We start from the raw sequence: 19627 nt of genomic DNA, 5'->3' as shown, positions 1-19627 counted from the left end.
CACAGACACACTCTCTCTCACTTACACACACACACACACACAAACACACACACACACACACATTTCCAAAGCAATGATAACCATCGCCACATAGACAATAATGCTCCCATAAGAGATAAACACAAACAAACTCAGCTCCAAAACTTTTATCATAATTGGAATTTTATGGAGGACAATCTTGAGTGTGTGTTTGCTGTAGAACTATATTACGGTGCGGCAAAAAGGCGATAAGAACAGTGCGAGATAACACCCACTGAGACATAACCGTGCTTCTACGGCTCCTAGAAGCCAGATGTGTCATAAAACCCACTGATGTCTTCTAAGATCAGGACATAATGAAGCACATCCCAGTCTCTGTGTCATCCGTAATTTTCTTTCTACCTTTTGTTATTTTTGTGATGCTTCACTCGACCTTATCTCTTAACATCCCACATGTTAAAAAAAAAGTCATCCCTGCTGCTTTAGCCATAGCATACAGTATAATAATCATCATGACAAACCATGAGCTAGCTCAAGAAGTATTTCTAATGAGGTCAGGGGATCGAAATCACCCATCTAATGTTCACACAGACACACATGAAGAAATAATGGAGCATTTAAATCCCTGTTTGATGATAATTAAAGGGTTAGATCCGATACTGGCTTGTAGGTCCACGCTGCAAGATATAGACAAAATAAGACACGTTCAATGGCTTTAAGGGACTGTATCGCTACAAAATGATTCCATTGCCGACTTAGGAAAGTTTACTTTTTGTTCCAAAATCTATGAAATGCATAAAATCCAAAAACTAATTGATGTCCACATTTCAAACTGCATTTATTTTGGGCAGATTTGTCAGTTTAAACATTTAGGCTTTATACTGATAATCATTTATTTCAAATATCGCTGACTCATCCTTTAACATGGCCTCATATAAGACAGGATGTAGTTTATGGGATAAAAGTCTGTGCGTTAAAGTGCTAAAGCTTTAGTATTAAGTGACGCACGTCGTCATATACTGTACATTGTGACAGCCGTGTTAAAGTTTACAGTAATTGTAACGTGATGCTGCTTCACAACTGGACTCATGATGGCACATGACCTACGACATGACACACTGATGACATGTCGGCCTTGTGACCTGGATGTTAACTGCCCAGTCACGTAGGCCACAACCATTTTTCCTTGAACCCCTGCTTATGTTTGAGAAAAACAAAACCGAGTCCTCCCTCTCATGACAATATACAGTACATTTTAAAGTTTTATTTTTTTACTCACAGTTTTATTAACCCAACTTGCATGTGTGTGTTTAGAAGAGGACTTGAACAATACTGAATTTACAATCAGTTGCAGCTGCTAAACCACTAGTGACCAAAAACGGGATCTGGCTCAATCTGAGTGTGTGTGTGTGTGAGAGAGAGGGAGAAAAAAAGAAATAGTAAAGTGAACAAGTAGTAGTTAATTTAGACCTAAATGTTGTCTGTGTTTGTGTGCGTGTGTGTGTGTGTATCACACATTAGTGTGAAATCCATTGTTGGCTTGGGGGGCTCTGCCCTTCCGTCCTGAGTGTGCCCAGAACAATACCTTATGGGTAAAAGCGGAAATCATATTGTAACTAAAATGAGTTGGAACTATGCCTATGCACGAGAGAAAACTCACACACACGCATAAAATACAGCTACTCCTTATAACAAGTTCATAAGATAGGCTTGTAGCCAAAACTATGCTACATTACACTGTGAAGAAATATTTGATTACGCGGTCTCCTATCAGACATGACAACTGTGGAAGGTATTACTTAAAAATACACCAAAAGAAAAGTTGTTTTCTCTTCAATAAAATGAGAAATGGGATAATACCCCGCCCCCGCGCCCCTGTGTTGTGCAGCTTCATTTTCTGTCAATCAAAAATGTTGTAGATCTCTCAATAAAATCTCTCAATATAGTATGTCTGACAGTTTAGTTAACGTCAGTTCCATTTTTAGCGTTCACACTTATACAGTAGCAACGTAGAAAACGTCCACCATATGAACACATACCCATACATATACCCAACCGAAAGTCATTAATTGTTTATGGGAAAAACATTTATTAGAGATGGGTATCACTATCTAATGCGATATTATCACGATACTCGGGTGCTAATTTGATTTGTATTGAGGTTCTTTAAGTATTACGATTTTATACAAGGTTTAGTCAAAAATGACCCAGGCTCTGGCTATAGAATGCATTTTATTGAACTTTTAGAAAAGACAAATATATAAATTTTTCATCTTAATCTCCGTGCTTTTTCTCCCTTGTCCATCGGCAACAAGCTTTTGTATTCCTGTATTGAAAATATTTAAGGCTAAGCTGGGAGCCACAACTGCACCGCTGACTTCACTTCTTCATCAGCAGTGAATCTTTATTCTTGAAGGGCTGCTTTCAGGGGACCAAACAGGTTAAAGTCAGATGGAGCAAGATAAGGACTATAGGGAGGATGCTTTAACACCTTAAAATAGATTTTTGGACATTAAAATGAAGTGTTGACAATGTGGGCAGAAGTGTGCAGACATAAAATGTCATGCAAGACCAGTCCCCTGCGCTTTTCCCTTCCTAAATTTAGGCTTCAGCTCTTCAATAAGTATCTCACTGTAATGAGCACTGTTGATTGTTGAACCTTTATCCTGATAATGTTCCAATACTGGCTCTGGAGAATACCAAAAAACTGAAAGCATCAATTTTACAGCTGATGGTTGATTTTTTTTTACTTTTTCTTGGTCGGCCGATTGAGGATGTTTCCGTTACATACTCTGCCGTTTACTTTCAGACTCATAGTGATGAATCCATGTCTCGTCACCAATAATGATTCTCTTTAAGAAACTTTCACGTTTTTTAGATTAAATTATCGGTCCAAATTTTGTTTTCACATATCCGAACACTTTTTTAAAAAGGGGTGATAATCCCGCCCACAGTCTCTGGTGTAAGCCAGTTTTTGTTCTAGCCCAGCAAACTTTTAGAGTTGCCATTGAACGTTTTTCCCTGTCTGAGGGCCATAATTGGGTAGCGGCTCCAAATTAGATCCAGAACCGCCTTGGTGAAAAAGGGGTACCTCTGAGCAAAAATAAATAAATAAATTTAAAAAAAAAAAGTTCCTGCACGCTGCTTTTTGTCTGTGCAAATCACAAGTGGGACGCCCATTTTTCTCTGATGCAACACGTTCACATCTGCACAGCAGTGACTGGGGAGACAGTAGCCTTGAACGGAAAGTGCTGAAAAGATTTTTTACTTTCCCAAAATGACAAATAATTAAAGGGCGTTCTTCTGCACAATTAAAAGTCACGGTTTGACTTGAACGCCGCTCGTAATTACAAAATGGATTTGTCACGGGCCCTCAACAAAACTATCGTTCTGTTAAGCTTTGAGAGGGTGACACTGGCCAGACAAAAAGACGAATAAGAAGTGGGTCAGAGCATTTAGTAATTGTGATTAATTACAGTACGTTTAGTCTCATCTTGCTGCTTTTGGCTGAAGTTGAACAAATTTCATCCGAAAACCATTGAGCAATACAGAATTACACGTTTTTCCCAATGGTTAAGAATTTTAAACGTAATCCTCTTTTTCTTAAGGCTTGCAGATTTTATGATTTTCTATACAATTTTATTCTGTCTTACTCATTTAATGCTATTACTTATTAAAAAATTTTGCCTTAGTAACACAGAATAATGCAATTTTCTAGCCTATTAATGATGTAGGATGTGTGCACATGACCTCGGTAAAAACATTTCTATGTCTGATAATCATCAAAGCAAGAAATCCCATCATCTCTTTTTAATCATCCCTGAACAACGGCAGCCACAATGTTTGAGCTCTGTTTCATAACAGAAACACAGCTAATGTGTTAAACAAAAAATGTGTGTGTGTGTGTGTGTGTGTATATATATATATATATATATATATATATATATATATATATATACACACACACACACACACACACACGACGGCCTGCTTCAGTGAGCTTGAGACTTTGTTAGTGCCATTTGAAATAATCCATTCAGTCTGACCGAGTACGGTTATGATCCATAAATCGACACACAACCTGCAGCTGCGGACATGCGGACATGTCTCATGTCCAATACCCCACTATATCCAGCCTCATGCAACATCAGGAATGTTTTATAGTGGGTGTTTTGGGACATGTAATTTTCCCAGAAGCAGGGGCAGGGCTAATGCAGAGCACACATGTATATGAGGCACAAAGGAACAATTTTAAAAAAAGAAGAGCGCTCTCTTTCTCTCTCTTATTATTGATCATCGAGTGGCGCAGCGGTAAAGTGCTCGCCCCATCATCCGGAAATCGCTAGTTCGATCCCCGGGTGATGCTGTAACCTCTCGCAGCCGGAGATCTAGAAAAAGCTGATTGGCTGGGCTCTCTCTCAGAGGGGAGGGATGAGAGGTACTTCGTGCTCCCACATTAATCACGACTCTACAGTCAATCAGGGGCGTCTGTGAGCTCACGCAAGCGGAAGAAGCGGATAACGTTGTCCTCCGAGTTGTGTTACATCTCCCGTAATTTCAAGATAAAGGGATTCAGTTGAACAGAAGATTAATTTGGGATTCTATGAGCAGTTAATGCTGAAGTAATAGGACATCACAGAGAGATAACATCCCATAGTTTATGGATCTGATGGCAAAGAAATATTTTTGTGCAAGGAAAAAAAAAAAGAATTGGATGTCAGTGAATGAGACATGGTCGAGCAAGATGCAAGTCTGGTGTGAATGGCAAATGATATGGCAAATTTACAGTTCCTTCAATCTTTCATTTTTTCACCACAGCATTACTTGTGTCTGTACCGGTTTAGGATTAACCAGCACATCATCCCCATCCTCTCCTCTGTTATGAAGGGTACATCTGCACTGACTGATGATTTCTTTTAAAAGAAAATTATATTTTTCTAACGTCTCCTGTATTGCCACAGCAAAGTGCGAACGCTACAGTCTGACTTTACAGAGGAGGATGCTTTAAAGATCTTTGGAGCACAACAATCACTGCTGCAACCAAACTGAAGTGAGTAGGAGACCCTCTTCTCTTCTCTTTCTACCCAGATAAATCTTTAATAACCTGCAGCAAACCAACTCCTCTCCAAGAGTTTTAATCATCAATAATGCATTTTATTTCTAACTTGTAAAAACGTGTGCAAAAACATTTCGCATTGAAATGGTTTTACCTTCCTGCCACACATACACCTGTCTCCCTGAAACAGTGTCGTCGCGAATCCGACACTTCCTGCTTGAGAAAACAGCTCCGCCCATTAACTTCCCGTCTGGACCTGAGTGTATGCGTTAATTTCCTTTACTTCCCTAACTTCCTGTGCTGCCCATCCGGAACGCTAACCTGTCAGCTGCTCAGTCATGACCAACACCCTAATTCCAGTGGACCTGAACACACATAGCGGGGGCTGTGGAAAAGTGGTGGGTGTGCACGATGCTAACGGACACATATGATGTTGCCCTGCATTACTCCGACTCACATTATGTGTGCGTCTTCCTTCGCATTAGTTATTTTATTACTATGTAAAGAATGAGAAATTAAAACAAGCTCATCAATATTTGTGTGGTGGTCTTGGAAAACCCATCACATGTTCCTGAGATTCTGGAAAAACCACAGCAAATATGATGAACAAAAAAACCTATAATGCCATGGCAGGAAGCAGGTCATATCAGTTCTAATAAATTCTGTTTCAAGGCATCGATAGCTGACATGCAGGGCCAAGCACACCAAGACAAGAGTCTTAAAAGACTTTGGATTTCTGGACTGCTTCCTTGACTTGAAAACATACAGCTTTTCACACCATTCGTACTAAACATGCAGGGAAAAAAACAAAACAAAAAAAAAAACCAAGGAAAAAAAAAAAAGGCTGAAAACGACCCAAGTATTGACTCATATTTGTTCATCGATTCTAGTCGCTGATTGGTTTGTTTCGTGTGCATTTCAAGCAATTGATTATGAACAACAGCAACAAATTGTAATCTTTTAAACGGCATGTTGCCAGTTTTTTTTCTGGGCATTTGAGCAACTTATGTACTGTAGTGGAAATGCACATTATGCTTATAATAATGCTGCTCACGGCATTGTCACGACACAATTGCGTATGGCTAACCAGGAACTAGCTATATAGCCTTCTGGCTAACCAGAAAAGAAAATAGTTAAATCTGTATTAGTAACTTTTAAAAATACCAACTTGATTTAGCTCAGCGGGACTGCAGAAGCTTTATATGTGTCTCAGCTGAACTTTGGAATGAATATTTTTTAACGGAACAAGGGTTGTGGAACTTGGCTCTGTTGACTTACATTGTACTCGCGTTCCGGGTGACAAACTTCTCGGTCTGTGTGCATAAGAGGAAAATTTACAACAACCAAGACCTATTGTAATGGACTTATATGAACATCAGTTCTGACTCTTTTTTTAATGACCTAAAAACCCTATCAAAACCTACATTTAATCAGCTATCGGCTGGTTTACTTAAACAAGATCATTGATTATGTAATGGTTACCAACTTCCGTCACTAGCCCCAAAACAACTTTAGTTTTGTTTTTGTCAGAAACATACATGCTAGTTTAGAAAACAACGGAATTCGACCATGTTGTTCTGCGTTGAGGAACGGACTGTGGAAGTCGAAGGAAATGTAATTGAAACGTTTGAGATCAACATCAGAGAAAAACAATACCACAAGTGTGGGAAGTCTATACAGTACACTTCACTGACTTATATTTCTATTTGCAGTCATTTATTTATGAGAACGTGAGAAACAGGGGACACTCATCGTCCCCTTTGAGCAGCAAAACTAGTTACATCAATTCAATAATAAGTATTTTTTTTCATCCCAGTGCTATGGATAAATCAAGACATTCTTTAATGACCTTAAAGCATACACAACATCTATTTGTGGGTCAGGCCATCCTGATTTTGGTTCACAGTGAAGTAGATCCCAAGGGTCTTGTTGACACCTGGCATAAATGTGCATACTGAGTGATCGGATCACAACCTAACAGCTGAGACACATACTGTAGGTGTTCACGTCTGCCGTTATGAATGTACCCAGTGTGATCACTCATAATTAGGGTTTCGAATACTAGTTCTGCAGGAGAAAAGCTTTCACACAGGTTTATGTCTGCAGAAATGTCCTACAAATCATGTACCTGCATGCACTGTTTCACACATCTTTAATCGTGTGGTCTGCTTGTAAAAAAATTATTTCAGCTTTTCAGCGTATTTCATACAGGATTTGAAGTATTAAAAACCAACTTAATGTATCTAATAAACAATGAAATGTCATGTAATTTGTGTTGTTGATTGTTTAAATATCATGTCTTATATAAAGCGATCTGGCAATCTTCTGCTCCACGTACCAGTTCAGTAGGTGGCAGTATCGCACCAACCCTGCCATAAATACAAAAGAAGAAAAAGAGATACTCCTTTTATACAAAAGTATTTTGCAAGTACTTTGCAGAATAAGGCAGAGTTTATATTTTCTGCAAACACAATATTTTTTTAAAGGAACCATTTGATGTTTAATTTCAGACCATCTTCAGACCATTTGATGTTTAACATTTACCTAAATAATGTAAAAAATGTAAATCAATTTTGAAACAAAAACTAAAAACAACAAAAAAAAAACCTACAGTTTTATATTTTCCTGCCAGGGCATCTTTTTTTTTTATTATTGTTTCTTTGTTGTCCAGGATGCACTAAGACACACTTTGGTCATATGTGCTCCAGACCACGTCGGAATGTGGATCGAAGATGCTTCTGTCCCCATTCAACCCTGAATTTAACGAAAAACACTAGCCCTTGAAAATTGAGTGCATAACTCAGAGTCGATACACAGAGAAGGAAATGTGGAGGCAATTAAAATAAAATAATTTTTAGATAAGCTTTGGAGTAGCACAAGCTATCCGTCATAACATTATCGCAACCGTCAAGTCATGAACACCCATAGGATCATGGACACACTAGGCCCACCCATGCCCGCAGGGCCCAAAGGCCTCCCTGTCTGGTCTGATTCCGCAGAAAACCCAATGCAGCACAAATTTCAGAAGTCGTCATTGCTGGATGACTTCATACAGCACATAGGGTCCAGCAGGTAAAGTTCACCAACCTGACCTTTAAATTTGCCAGATCCCAATCTGATTGACCCCGCCCCCCCACCATACAGGCATTGTGGAGCCCTGCCCCGAGGGACCATAGCCAAAACTGGATCCTAAAACTAATGTTTTTAAAGTTCTGTCCGAGTTTCAAAATTTCTGTCCCCTTCCTGATGTTTGACAAACTTCATAATATTCACATGATGTGACAGATCTGATAAATGTTGTTAAAACTGAAATTCAGGTAGCGATTTGTTTCTCAGTGATGCTGGGTAAAAGTGCTGGAGAAGTGTTACTTTAAAAAAAATACTCAAAAATATAAATACGTAATCCAACTAATTAAAATCACTCATTTAGTCAAAAAAAAAAAGAAACTTGAGAGATTAGATCATCAAAACAGCTGCACTCCTAATATCAGTGTCTATTGATGGCTTGTCTGTAACTGTGGATAAAATCAGTAAAATGATCAAATGGTCTTAACTGATAAACTATGTTTTATGATGACTTCACTTGGAATCACTAATACGGTGCTACAAGGCTATTAGGCGTTACAATCGACAGGATAGTTGACATTTGGATTGATTAGTCAGGTTAAACAAGTGTAGTGGACCAAGAAATGCTATTCTCTTTGTGTAGTGTGGGAAAAGCTGATTGTGAATACTTTATGAAGAAAAAATTGGTACAACAGGAAGCGTAACCTTCTTTGTATTATAATAATTCCACAGTAAAGGAAGTGCAGTGACGTGACCTAAATCACAACCGAGACACCGCAATGCATTTTGAGCTTTTGGTTAATATGAATCTTGCTCAACCAATCAACGTACTGACCAGCATGGTAGACACACACAACCCGTTGATCATTCCAGCCCACTAGAAACTTACCCATAAACCCCTTGCCAGCATTGCTATGCAAACGTACGTGTGCTTCACAAGGACCATGAGGCATCTCTTTCTTCTTCATGCACACACTCCTGTGTGAGCCCATCCCCCTCTGAATGCCCATGCAAACACACACACGCACACATATCAAACACACTCGCAGGCGTGTCTGAACAGGGTGGACCTCCTGTCCTTATGTAGTGTTCCACATTCCGTCATGCGCGCGCACACACACACACACACACACACACACACACACACACTATTTCTGTTCTTCTGCTTAACTGCAAAAACCCCCAGTGCCACAACCACGGTGAATTTTATTCTCCCCTAAATATAAAAACGCACTGTTGGTGGTTGAAATGACGGCTTGTGCACGCACACACACACACACACACACCCTGGCTTTGACTTGGGGTGTTTTTGAATCACAGCAATGCGCACAGCCCCACCGTTATGAAATGATGAGGGAGATAGAATAGGATTAGGTCGTCTGTTTCAAAACACTGGATGTTCCCTTGTTGGTGCACATCGGACTCAGACGGGTAAAGAGATTACTAAAGAGGCGCACGACATTAAGCTTAGACACAGCAACACGGTAAAACATGTGCAAAGGTACTTCGACCCAAAATTACAGACATGTGCACACAAATAGGAAACACTACAAACACACCCACAAGTAGATATATAATAATTCCCCCTTATAAGCACTTAAAGTCCATGGTGCTCCACAGTTTTACTGGGTTTGTACTAGTGGCTGCTGTACATCCCCTGCTTCTGCATCTCTTGGTGTGGTTAGTCTGCCCTCGGTTTGACTGGACTAAATGAACGCTTAGAGTAAAGCCACAGTCTCAAAAATGCTAGGAATATAGCCTGCGTTTAGCACTAGCCCTACATGGCCATTAAAATACACATAGCATATATGGAGAGACGTTTTGCTGACTTTTAATCCTGTTGAACTTTTCCTAAAAAGCTAAAACTTAAAACCTAGAAGACTCGAGGTCACTGCAGGACTAATAGGATTTACTGAATGGATAGTTTTAAGTCTGATCAGGCAAACTGTCCAGCTCTCAGCAAACCTTAATATGTTAGTGTACTTAGATATGATATAAAGACATATAGCACACAGACGTACACAAACTACTGCAAAAGGGTTTACCATCCTGGTGCAAAACAGAACTTTACTACTGCTATATGGCGTTATAATTGGGCCCGTTTCTGGGCAAAACAAAACAACTAAAAAAGCGGTAATTAAAAATCATTTGTCTGGTGTCAGTCAGGGTTTCCAAATTACACTGACAAAATTCCCTTATACAGTGCTGAATACCTCCCACTCCCAAAAATAAACTGTACTAGAACTCAAATTATAATAAAAATATATTAACAAGGTAATAAAAAAGTATCATCATTTCTATTTAAGTTTTTTTTTTTTTTATTCTGCACAGTGTGTAAATCCTAATTAATTCCAACCCTTCCATTTAATTCTATTTTGTTTTGGTAACTTTTGTAAATATTGTAATAATTTTTCTAAAATAAAAAAATCTTAAATTACTTTAAGTGAAAAATTATATTCTTAATTCAATTGTACTCTCCAGTGCCATTAATTTAATTGTAGAAAAATCTTTCTTTTTTAGATCACAATCAGTTGTGTATTTGACAAATAAATAAAATCTGATATTATTTCTAATTTTCCTTTGAACAACACTGAATACGAAGAAATGGATTAAAGACAAAAAAAAAACAAGCAAACAAAAAACGGAAAGGTCTGGAGAGGAAATCACTAGTAACCAGGAATGTGTCTTGTAAATCCTCCACATTGTTAAATATCACAATAAATTACATTTCATTAACTAATTAATAGAAATTTGTCCTTGATTTAGAAGAAAAGCTCGTACTTTATTTTGATGTAGTAAAAGCGTCCCACAACATTGCTGCTGATTATTTCCTATATCAGAACTCTTTATTTAGTCTGATGTCCTTATCAACCAACGTTAAACGATTTATTAAAACATAATTAGCTGAATTTGATGTCTTATCTCAACGGTGTTCCGTCAAAAAGTAAATAAAAGTCCAGTTACATTTTAATAGCAAACAATAATATTTTCCTAAAGAAAGAAACTGTAATCAAGGTGAAATTATTAGCATTTGACTATATTTAAAATTTTCTTTGTCCATCCTGATTAGTGCAGTCCCTCATCGAGGTACTCACTTCTACATGCCCATGATTTACCTGCATTTCTCTCCTGCTTTGCTAACCAAATCAGATCAGCCTCTGTCGATGATGTCTGGTTTCTCCCACCTGTATTCCCCATGTTAGTCTTACTTTCAGTTGTCTTTGCTTCCAAGAAGTCGTCCTGTGAACTTATTCCAATCAGTGCACTCACTCTGATATACAGATACTACAGCAAAAGAAAAACTCCTCCAGGGTTGATGAAAAAAATCCTTCTATCTAGGTCAAGGAAGCTCGAACCTGTTTAACCGAGTCAGGGTTCAGCAGGATGACCAGAGCCGTGTGACGCTAATCCTCAAATTCCCGATGACTGAATAAGGGATGTGCAAATCCATTGTAAGAAATCTTCAACAACGCTTAATGAAATGGGTCCAAGTGCAATCATAGCCCAGTCTTGATAAATGAATATGAGGAAACAGCAAAGTCTCCATATAGCACAAGTCTTACTCACCCCTTCGTCAGGCGCATGACCTCAAGTGACTCAAGCCTCAAACTGAGGTGAATTCTAAAAATACACCCAGGATGATTAATTAAAAAAAAAAACTTGTGACAAAGTGTCAATCCTACATTAGATTTCCACCATGTCAGAACTTCCCATGAAATCAGGACATTCCCGGTTCCACTGAGTCCCGAGCGCCTGATTGGCCATCGATTTGCAACACATTAAAGCTCCAAGCAAAAGAAAAACAAAAAACAACACAGTGGCTGAAGCAGATTACAAAACATGTTCTTCCTACGCATCCATCCTGGCTTATGATGTTGCAAAAGTCAGGCTTAATCAGACGCAAACAGACTTATTGCTTTTGACTCCATAATCCGCTAGCAATGTGTCCATGCATCCATCCCTCTGTCCATCTGTTCATGACTTCTACTGCTACTGTATTGTCTTTCCATCATCCCTTCTTCTCCTGGATGGGAAACCAGGCCTGCAATCCCAGGGAAGTGAACACACGTTCCTTCCTCTCTCTCTCTCTCTCTCACACACACACCCAAAACAGTTAATTACCAGCGCTCAGTATAGTAAGAAGATGCCTTTCATTCTGAGAGGAAAAGTACAGTGTTGGTTTCTGAAGCTCCAAATTACAGTTTACAGATCTAAACCTGGAGTCCTGAGAAAGAAACTAGGCGCTCCGGGTTACCAAGGAAGGGCTTTGCACAGCTAAACTCCGACCAATCAGACACCGGGCATCCAAGCCTCAGGCCAATCACAGTAGAGCAAACGTCAAGACAGTTCATTTTGAACCTTCTAACATCGTTTCTGCCAATTACAGCGTGTGCCGCCATAACAAACAGAAAAGGAGCCCTGGAGCATCACTCTTTCAGGTGTGTGTGTGTGTGTGTGTGTGTGTGTGTGTGTGTGTGTGTGTGAGAGAGAGAGGTGAGAATACATGTGTATGTGAAAGAGAGAGGCAAGAATGCATGTGTGTGTGTGCGTGCTTGTATATACATGTGTGTATGTGTCTGTGTGCACGTGTGCTTTTCAGCCTGATCTCATGCAAAAATTACAGCTTATTGCATAACTCACAAAATGAAATCCCTGGCAAAGTTATGGCAGAACAAAAATAAGAATGATGAGAAAAATGTGAATAAAATGTAAAAAAAAAAAAAAAAGAAAAGAAAGAAAAGAAAAAACTAAAAAAAAACAAATACAACATGTCAGTAAGACAGGTAAGCTAAATTAAAATAGTACTGTTTGAATGTGGTAGGGATGAATCAACTAGACTGTTTCTAAACAGTTTATCCATTGAAACACACACACACACACACACACCAAAGTTACACACCAATACAAACACTCTCACAATTCCTAAAGACCCCCCAGACCAGTTTCTTACACAAACACTTCCTCAAGCACTTAAGCATGTGGTCTTAAGAGTACTCTAATAGCAGTGCTATGTCTAGGGCGCACACACACAGACACACACAGACACACACAGACACACACAGACACACACAGACACACACAGACACACACCTCCTCCACTGCTATAGAATTATCTTCCCACATACTATATGTATGCATGGTAACATACATTCTGTCTCTCTCTGTCTCTAAAACAGGAAACAGGAGTACAAACTTACTTAACAGAAGCATTTATTAAAGAAATCAAACGCTTGATTCTGATTGGTCAGAAGTTGTTTGTTAAGTTGTTGACAGATGTTCCAGCTGCAGAGTTCTAATAATTGATTGCTTCTATAACAACACACACAAGGACGGGCAATTGTAAAAGTATATTAAGAAAATATCGAAATATTATTTAAAATTATTCTGTCCTAAATTATTAGGACGGACAGACACACACAAACATTTTCCTCACCTTAAATGAGGTCAAGATTCCAGTTTTGTTTGAGAGAGAGATAGAAAGAGAGAGAGAAAGAGAGAGAGAGAGAGAGAGAGAGAGAGAGAGATGACAGGTTCCACTGTGTATTTTTTCTGAATGACAGATCCGTGATTATGTGGCAAAATGGTACCCATGGCAACAACAAAGCCCCAATGATGCTGGTGTAACCACCAGCAATGACACACACTACCCATTTTCCAACACACACACTTTTTCCGACTGCAGCCCATTTCTGGAGCAAAAGCACCTAATCAGTGCTTCATAATCACACACTCCACCTCACACACACACACAGGAAACACACATGTACATGCACGAAATAACACCACTGCCACCTGTGCAAGCATAAACACACGTTGCGTGCTGCTGCTGACTCTGTATTTAAGATGACACATTAGACTAAACCCAGTGTGTGTGTATGTGTGTGTATCTGTGTGTAATCCTGCTATTTAATAATAATCCTGAAGCTGATTATTTTCCAATAACAACACGTCCTGAATCATTTCATGCCACAGCAATTTGCCAACAAACACACTTCCCGTAATTAGGTTATCTAAACTAAAGAATATATTGCGCATCAGTTTGTAGTTTACGTTAAACTCAGCTACAAACAGTCGTCCCCTCACTTTTCTTCTGAAGGGGAAAAAAAAATTACAGAGAAGTCTGGTCCTGTCAGAATCAGTTCATGCAAGCCCATGTTGTGATCGAAACAATATCACGTTATTATAAGTACACCTTGTAGTCTGAACTACTGCCAGATCTGCTGTTCTAGACAATTCATCACCGCCTTTAGATCAAGAATTTCAACAACACTGCAGCATTATTCAGTAAATCTTTCTGTCACGCTTTTCTTTTTACATCTGTTAATTCGTATGCTAACGATCTCAGCACAATCATAAAGAAAGATTTTAAAGACAGAGCGACAAACAGGAAGCTGTCTTGCATAACGTTTCTGCTTAATGCTGACACTATAGTTTCCTCACATAGCAAAACAAGCCGAAAAAAGGTACCAAAATCACTAGTAATGGGGAAACAAATTATTCAGTTACGCATCATGATTCTTTTCTGATATTCATGTATCCAAATTACTACCAATTTCTTTATTCTTCTTTTTATTATTTTTTATATACAGTGAAACCTCGGCAGATGAATTTAATTCGTTCTGGAGGCAAATGCTTAAGGTGAAAATTTGTATTACAATAGTGTAAAAAAAATGTAAATTAATGTAAATGCAGATAATCTGTTCTAGCCACCCAAAAACATTACCAATATTTAAAAAAAAAAAAAAAAAAGAAAATACGTGGAAAATAACTTAGCTTTTAAACGCACCCCGCTGATATTTACATTTACATTTACATTTAGGCATTTGGCAGACGCTCTTATCCAGAGCGACTTACAAAAAGTGCTTTAATGTTTACAACATTGGATACATACTTACACTGGGTTAACTAGGTTAATAACTAAGTACCATCAGTCCAACACATCTGAAGTTTTTTCTGTTTTTTTTTTTTTTTTTTTTTTTTTTTTTTGGGGGGGGGGGGGGGGGGGGGGGGTTAGTCCAAGTACTGGAGAAACAGATGCGTCTTGAGTCGTCGTTTAAAGATAGTCAAAGTATCTGATGTACGGACATCTAGAGGAAGTTCATTCCACCACCTAGGTGCCAGAACAGAAAAGAGCCTGGATGAATGCCGCCCTCGATCCCTGAAAGATGGTGGGATGAGGCGAGCAGTGCTGGAGGATCGGAGGGAACGTGGTGCAGTGCGTGGTGTAATTAGTGCAGAGAGGTAAGTGGGTGCTGGGCCATTTTTAGCTTTGTAGGCAAGCATCAGTGTTTTGAATTTGATGCGGGCAGCTACAGGAAGCCAGTGCAGGGAGCGGAGGAGTGGGGTGGTGTGGGAGAACTTGGGAAGGTTAAAAACGAGTCGTGCTGCTGCATTCTGGATCAGTTGCAGAGGACGAATCGTGGACAGAGGCAGGCCTGCCAGGAGTGAGTTGCAGTAGTCCAGTCTTGAAATAACAAGGGACTGAACAAGCACCTGAGTAGCCTGTGAAGAAAGAAATGGGCGAATTCTTCTGATATTGTAAAGAAGAAATCGACAAGAGCGAGTAAGGTTAGCGATGTGTGGGGAAAATGACAAATGATTGTCCACGGTTACCCCAAGATTGCGGGCAGTGGTTGAGGGAGTGATTTGGTTGTTGTCCATGGATATCACAAGGTCTTGACCTGGAGATGAGTCACAAGGGATAAACAACAGTTCGGTTTTACTGAGATTGAGCTTTAGTTGATGAGCAGCCATCCAAAATGAGATGTCTGCCAGACATGCTGAGATCCGGGTGGAAACCTGAGTGTCAGAGGGAGGAAAGGAGAGAACAAGTTGGGTGTCGTCTGCATAACAGTGGTATGAGAATCCATGCGATGATATGACCTTACCAAGAGACCGGGTATAGAGGGAGAACAGAAGAGGACCAAGTACTGAGCCCTGCGGGACACCAGTAGAGAGTCTACGTGGGGCAGATGTAGATCCCCTCCATGTTACCTCATATGACCTATCTTTTAGGTAAGAAGCAAACCATTGCCACGCTGTTCCACAAATTCCAAGGCTTGTAAGAATAGATAATAGAATCTTGTGGTTCACGGTGTCAAATGCAGCTGACAGGTCCAGGAGGATGAGGACAGATGAAAGTTTAGCAGATCGCAGGTTGACTCTTTTTAAGCAGCTTTGTCTGAAAAAACCCTTCCTAAACTCGCTTTGCTTGGCTTTCCATCGACACAAACAAATTTTAAATTTAGTCAGGGTTCGGTTTGGGTTCGTCGTATGCTAAAAATGCTTTGTAAGAGGTTCTACTGTATTTGCATTAGGGGTGGTAAAATGTTGCAGTACCTCTAAAAACCCTACAGATAGTGCCCTAAACCATTCACACATTGACAGGAAGCATCCTCTGTGGCAGAAGCAAATTATTTGCAATGTTTTTTTTTTTTTTTTAAGAATTGTAAAAAAAAAAAAAAATAGAATCAGAACACCTATAGAATCGTAATACTTAAATCACCACGATACAAATCGAATCGGGACCTAGGTATCATGATAATACTGTAACGGGTGATCCCTAAAAAATAACATTGCATGCATCGCTTTAGAGCATTCACAAGGACGACAGTTATTACTATTACTACTACTACTACTAATTATTATTATAATAATAAGATTGAATCAATATGTGCATTAGGCAAACAAACTATGCAGGCATTCGTAATTATAATCAATCATGAATTTGTCATTAAGCTTTACATGTTGTGTAATCTGCACACAACAGTTTCAAGCACAAATAAATAAAACAATATGCAACACTGATGCATTGTAGTCCTGATAATACACAATATGGACAAAAGTATCTGGCCAAAGCTGTTGAATATTGAATTCAGGTGTTTTAATCAGACCCCTTATCCCAAGTATCCCAAGACAATTTGGACAATGCTATGCTTCAGATTTTGTGGCAACAGTTTTTGGACAGATCTTTTCTATTCCAACATGACTTTGCCCCAGTGCACAAATCAAGAACTCTCATAGAGATCTGACCCCAACTTCATCAAGCTACTTTGTGATGAACTGGAACTGAGATTGCGAGCCATGCTCTACGGTATTAGAGGACAAGAATTCCCACAAAAACACTCCAAAATCTTGTGGACAGCCTTCTTAAAAGAGTGGAAGCTGTTCTAGCTAAAAAAGGGGAATAAATTCCATATGGAGGTGTATGTATTTAGATACAATGTCACAGTAGGTTTGACCATATAGTGTAGGTATCGTGAGATCATATTGGGTGATCACGGTCCCTAAAAATGACTGCATGCATCAGCACAAAACTAGAATTATTACTACTACTACTAGTAATACTAATAATAACACTGAATGCAATATGTAACTTTAACTGAGTGCATTAGGAAAACATGGCATGCAAGGATTAATCCTAATAATAATAATAATAATAATAAATTATGAATCTGTTACTACACAACAATTTCATGTACAAATAAATGCAACTAACCGATGCATTGCACTCCTGATCAGACACAACATAAACAGTATTCACCATGCAGGTGAGATTAACACTCCTGACCTGTTTAAAGCTTTAAAAACACACTTAAACCTGTCCACAGTGCTGAGTTCACATTCACAACCCCAGCTCTACAAAATGTACCATTAAACACACAAATAATAATAATAATAATTAAAAAACTAATTTATTATAAAACGAAAACAAGCCCACTAGTCATGACACTGGGGCAGAAACGTGCTAATAATACCTGGGAATAGTGCTGCACGTGAGTCTCGAGCTTTAAACAGTCAGGACTGAGATTGACGGCGGCAGCAGCAGCAGCGGTCACTGCGGTTATCGCTTACAACACTGCGTTTAAACACTCACTTCTCCACTTCACTCATAAAGAATCCCACATAAACAACCCAAACAATTTAGACACATTATTAGAGATATGTTTATCCATTGAGAACCCTCTGTTTTACACGAAAAAAGGGTGTTCGAAAAAATATACCGGGGCTTTAGCGTTCAAGCTAACGGTGCTAACTCGGGCTAACGGTTATACCCGTAACGAACTGGCCGATTTATTTATGGGTATTATATAGAACTATACGAGCAAATATTTTCAGAAAATAACACTTTAGTCAATAACGACGTGTTTAATTTTTCTGTGTTTCTTGTGTCTTGTTCACTTACCGTGTTTGCTCTCTATTTTCCCCGACATGGTGGTGGTTAGAGGCTTTTCCCGAGAAAACGGAGAGGGGGAAAAATAAAGCAAATAGCGCTCCGCCTCGCTAACGCACCATCCGACCTGGTTTTATTTCATTTCGTTTATTTTATCTTCCTTTAAATGAATATACCTCCGCATGTCGCATGTTGGCGAGCGAAATACAGCTCGCAGTCCTACACATACACTTACACACACACACATATATATATATCACACACACACTGGCTCTCTCCGTCTTTCTGTCCTCCGTGCAGCAGTGCAACACATACGCGTCAGGAGAATGATTCATGATTCTAAAAGGAACCGATTCATTTGGTTGACTCCTTTAAAGTTCAAAGACATGAGAATCACACGCGCGCGTACAATCGGGTTCCTCCAACAGTCCATAGACATGCAGATTACGTTAGTTGCTGTTGTCAGATTCCCCCGTAGTGTGTGTGTGTGTGTGTGTGTGTGTGTGTGTGTATATGTGTGTATGTGCATTGCAATAGATTGGCACCATATCCAGGGTGTACCCTGCCTCATGCCCTAAGTTTCCTGGAATAGGCTTCTGGCCCCCAGAGCGGTATGGAAGAATATACTGTGGGCACATTTGCCTTAAAATCTCCAGGGTTGAGGGTTCAAATCCCACCCATGGTCTGTGTTCATGGAGTTTGCATGTTCTCAACGTGCTTGGTGGGATTCCTCTGGGGACTCTGGTTTTCTCCAACAGTCCAAAGACATGTGGATTAGGTTAGGTGTATGTATGTGCTCCCTGCGATGGATTAGCATGCTGTCCAGGGTTTACACTGCCTTGTGCCCTAAATCTTCTGGATTAGGCTCCAGACATACCCCAGCGACCCTGTGCACAGTATAAGCAAAATAAAAGATGAATGAATGAATGAATGAACATACTGTGGGCACAGATGCCTCGCCCCTTCAGGGTTGACGGTTCGAATCACGCCCATGGTCTGAGTTTGCACGTGCTTAGTGGGTTTCCTTTGGGTACTCTGGTTTCCTATTACAGTTCGTAGACATGTTTTCAGGTTGCCCGTAATTGGATGACATAATTGGGTAACTGAGTGGGTGTGTGCTTATTGCCCTGCAGTGGGTTTGTGCCCTGAGTGCCCTTGGATAGTGCCCCATGACTCGAAAATAAACCGAATATATAAATGCAAAATAAGTAAAAGTAGTAAATGTAAGCTTACACGACTGTTATTGTAGCTACAGAAACCAGACACAACTGATTCACTGAACCGAGTCTTTTAAAAAGATCCGAATCATCCGCTTATAATTCCGATCACTGAGACAGGGTGCCACGGGCTGT

At 39.5% G+C, this 19627-nt stretch overlaps 1 protein-coding gene across 7 annotated transcripts in view; it reads right to left on the bottom strand.

Annotated features, from left to right (window-relative positions):
* rapgef1b (Rap guanine nucleotide exchange factor (GEF) 1b) overlaps positions 1-18563 on the bottom strand; it is a 40705-nt gene extending 22142 nt beyond the window's left edge. For all 7 annotated transcript variants that reach the window (XM_053478773.1, XM_053478776.1, XM_053478779.1 and 4 more), the window contains exon 1: positions 18288-18563. In XM_053478773.1, the coding sequence (XP_053334748.1) occupies positions 18288-18315 (28 nt within the window). In that variant the 5' untranslated portion in view covers positions 18316-18563. The remainder of the gene's footprint in view (positions 1-18287) is intronic.
* Positions 18564-19627: the final 1064 nt, after the last annotated feature.

The sequence above is a fragment of the Clarias gariepinus genome, chromosome 19, assembly GCF_024256425.1.
Source record: "Clarias gariepinus isolate MV-2021 ecotype Netherlands chromosome 19, CGAR_prim_01v2, whole genome shotgun sequence".
Taxonomy (NCBI): domain Eukaryota; kingdom Metazoa; phylum Chordata; class Actinopteri; order Siluriformes; family Clariidae; genus Clarias; species Clarias gariepinus.
Note: the sequence above shows the minus strand (reverse complement) of the source record. Positions and strands in the feature narration are given on the sequence as shown.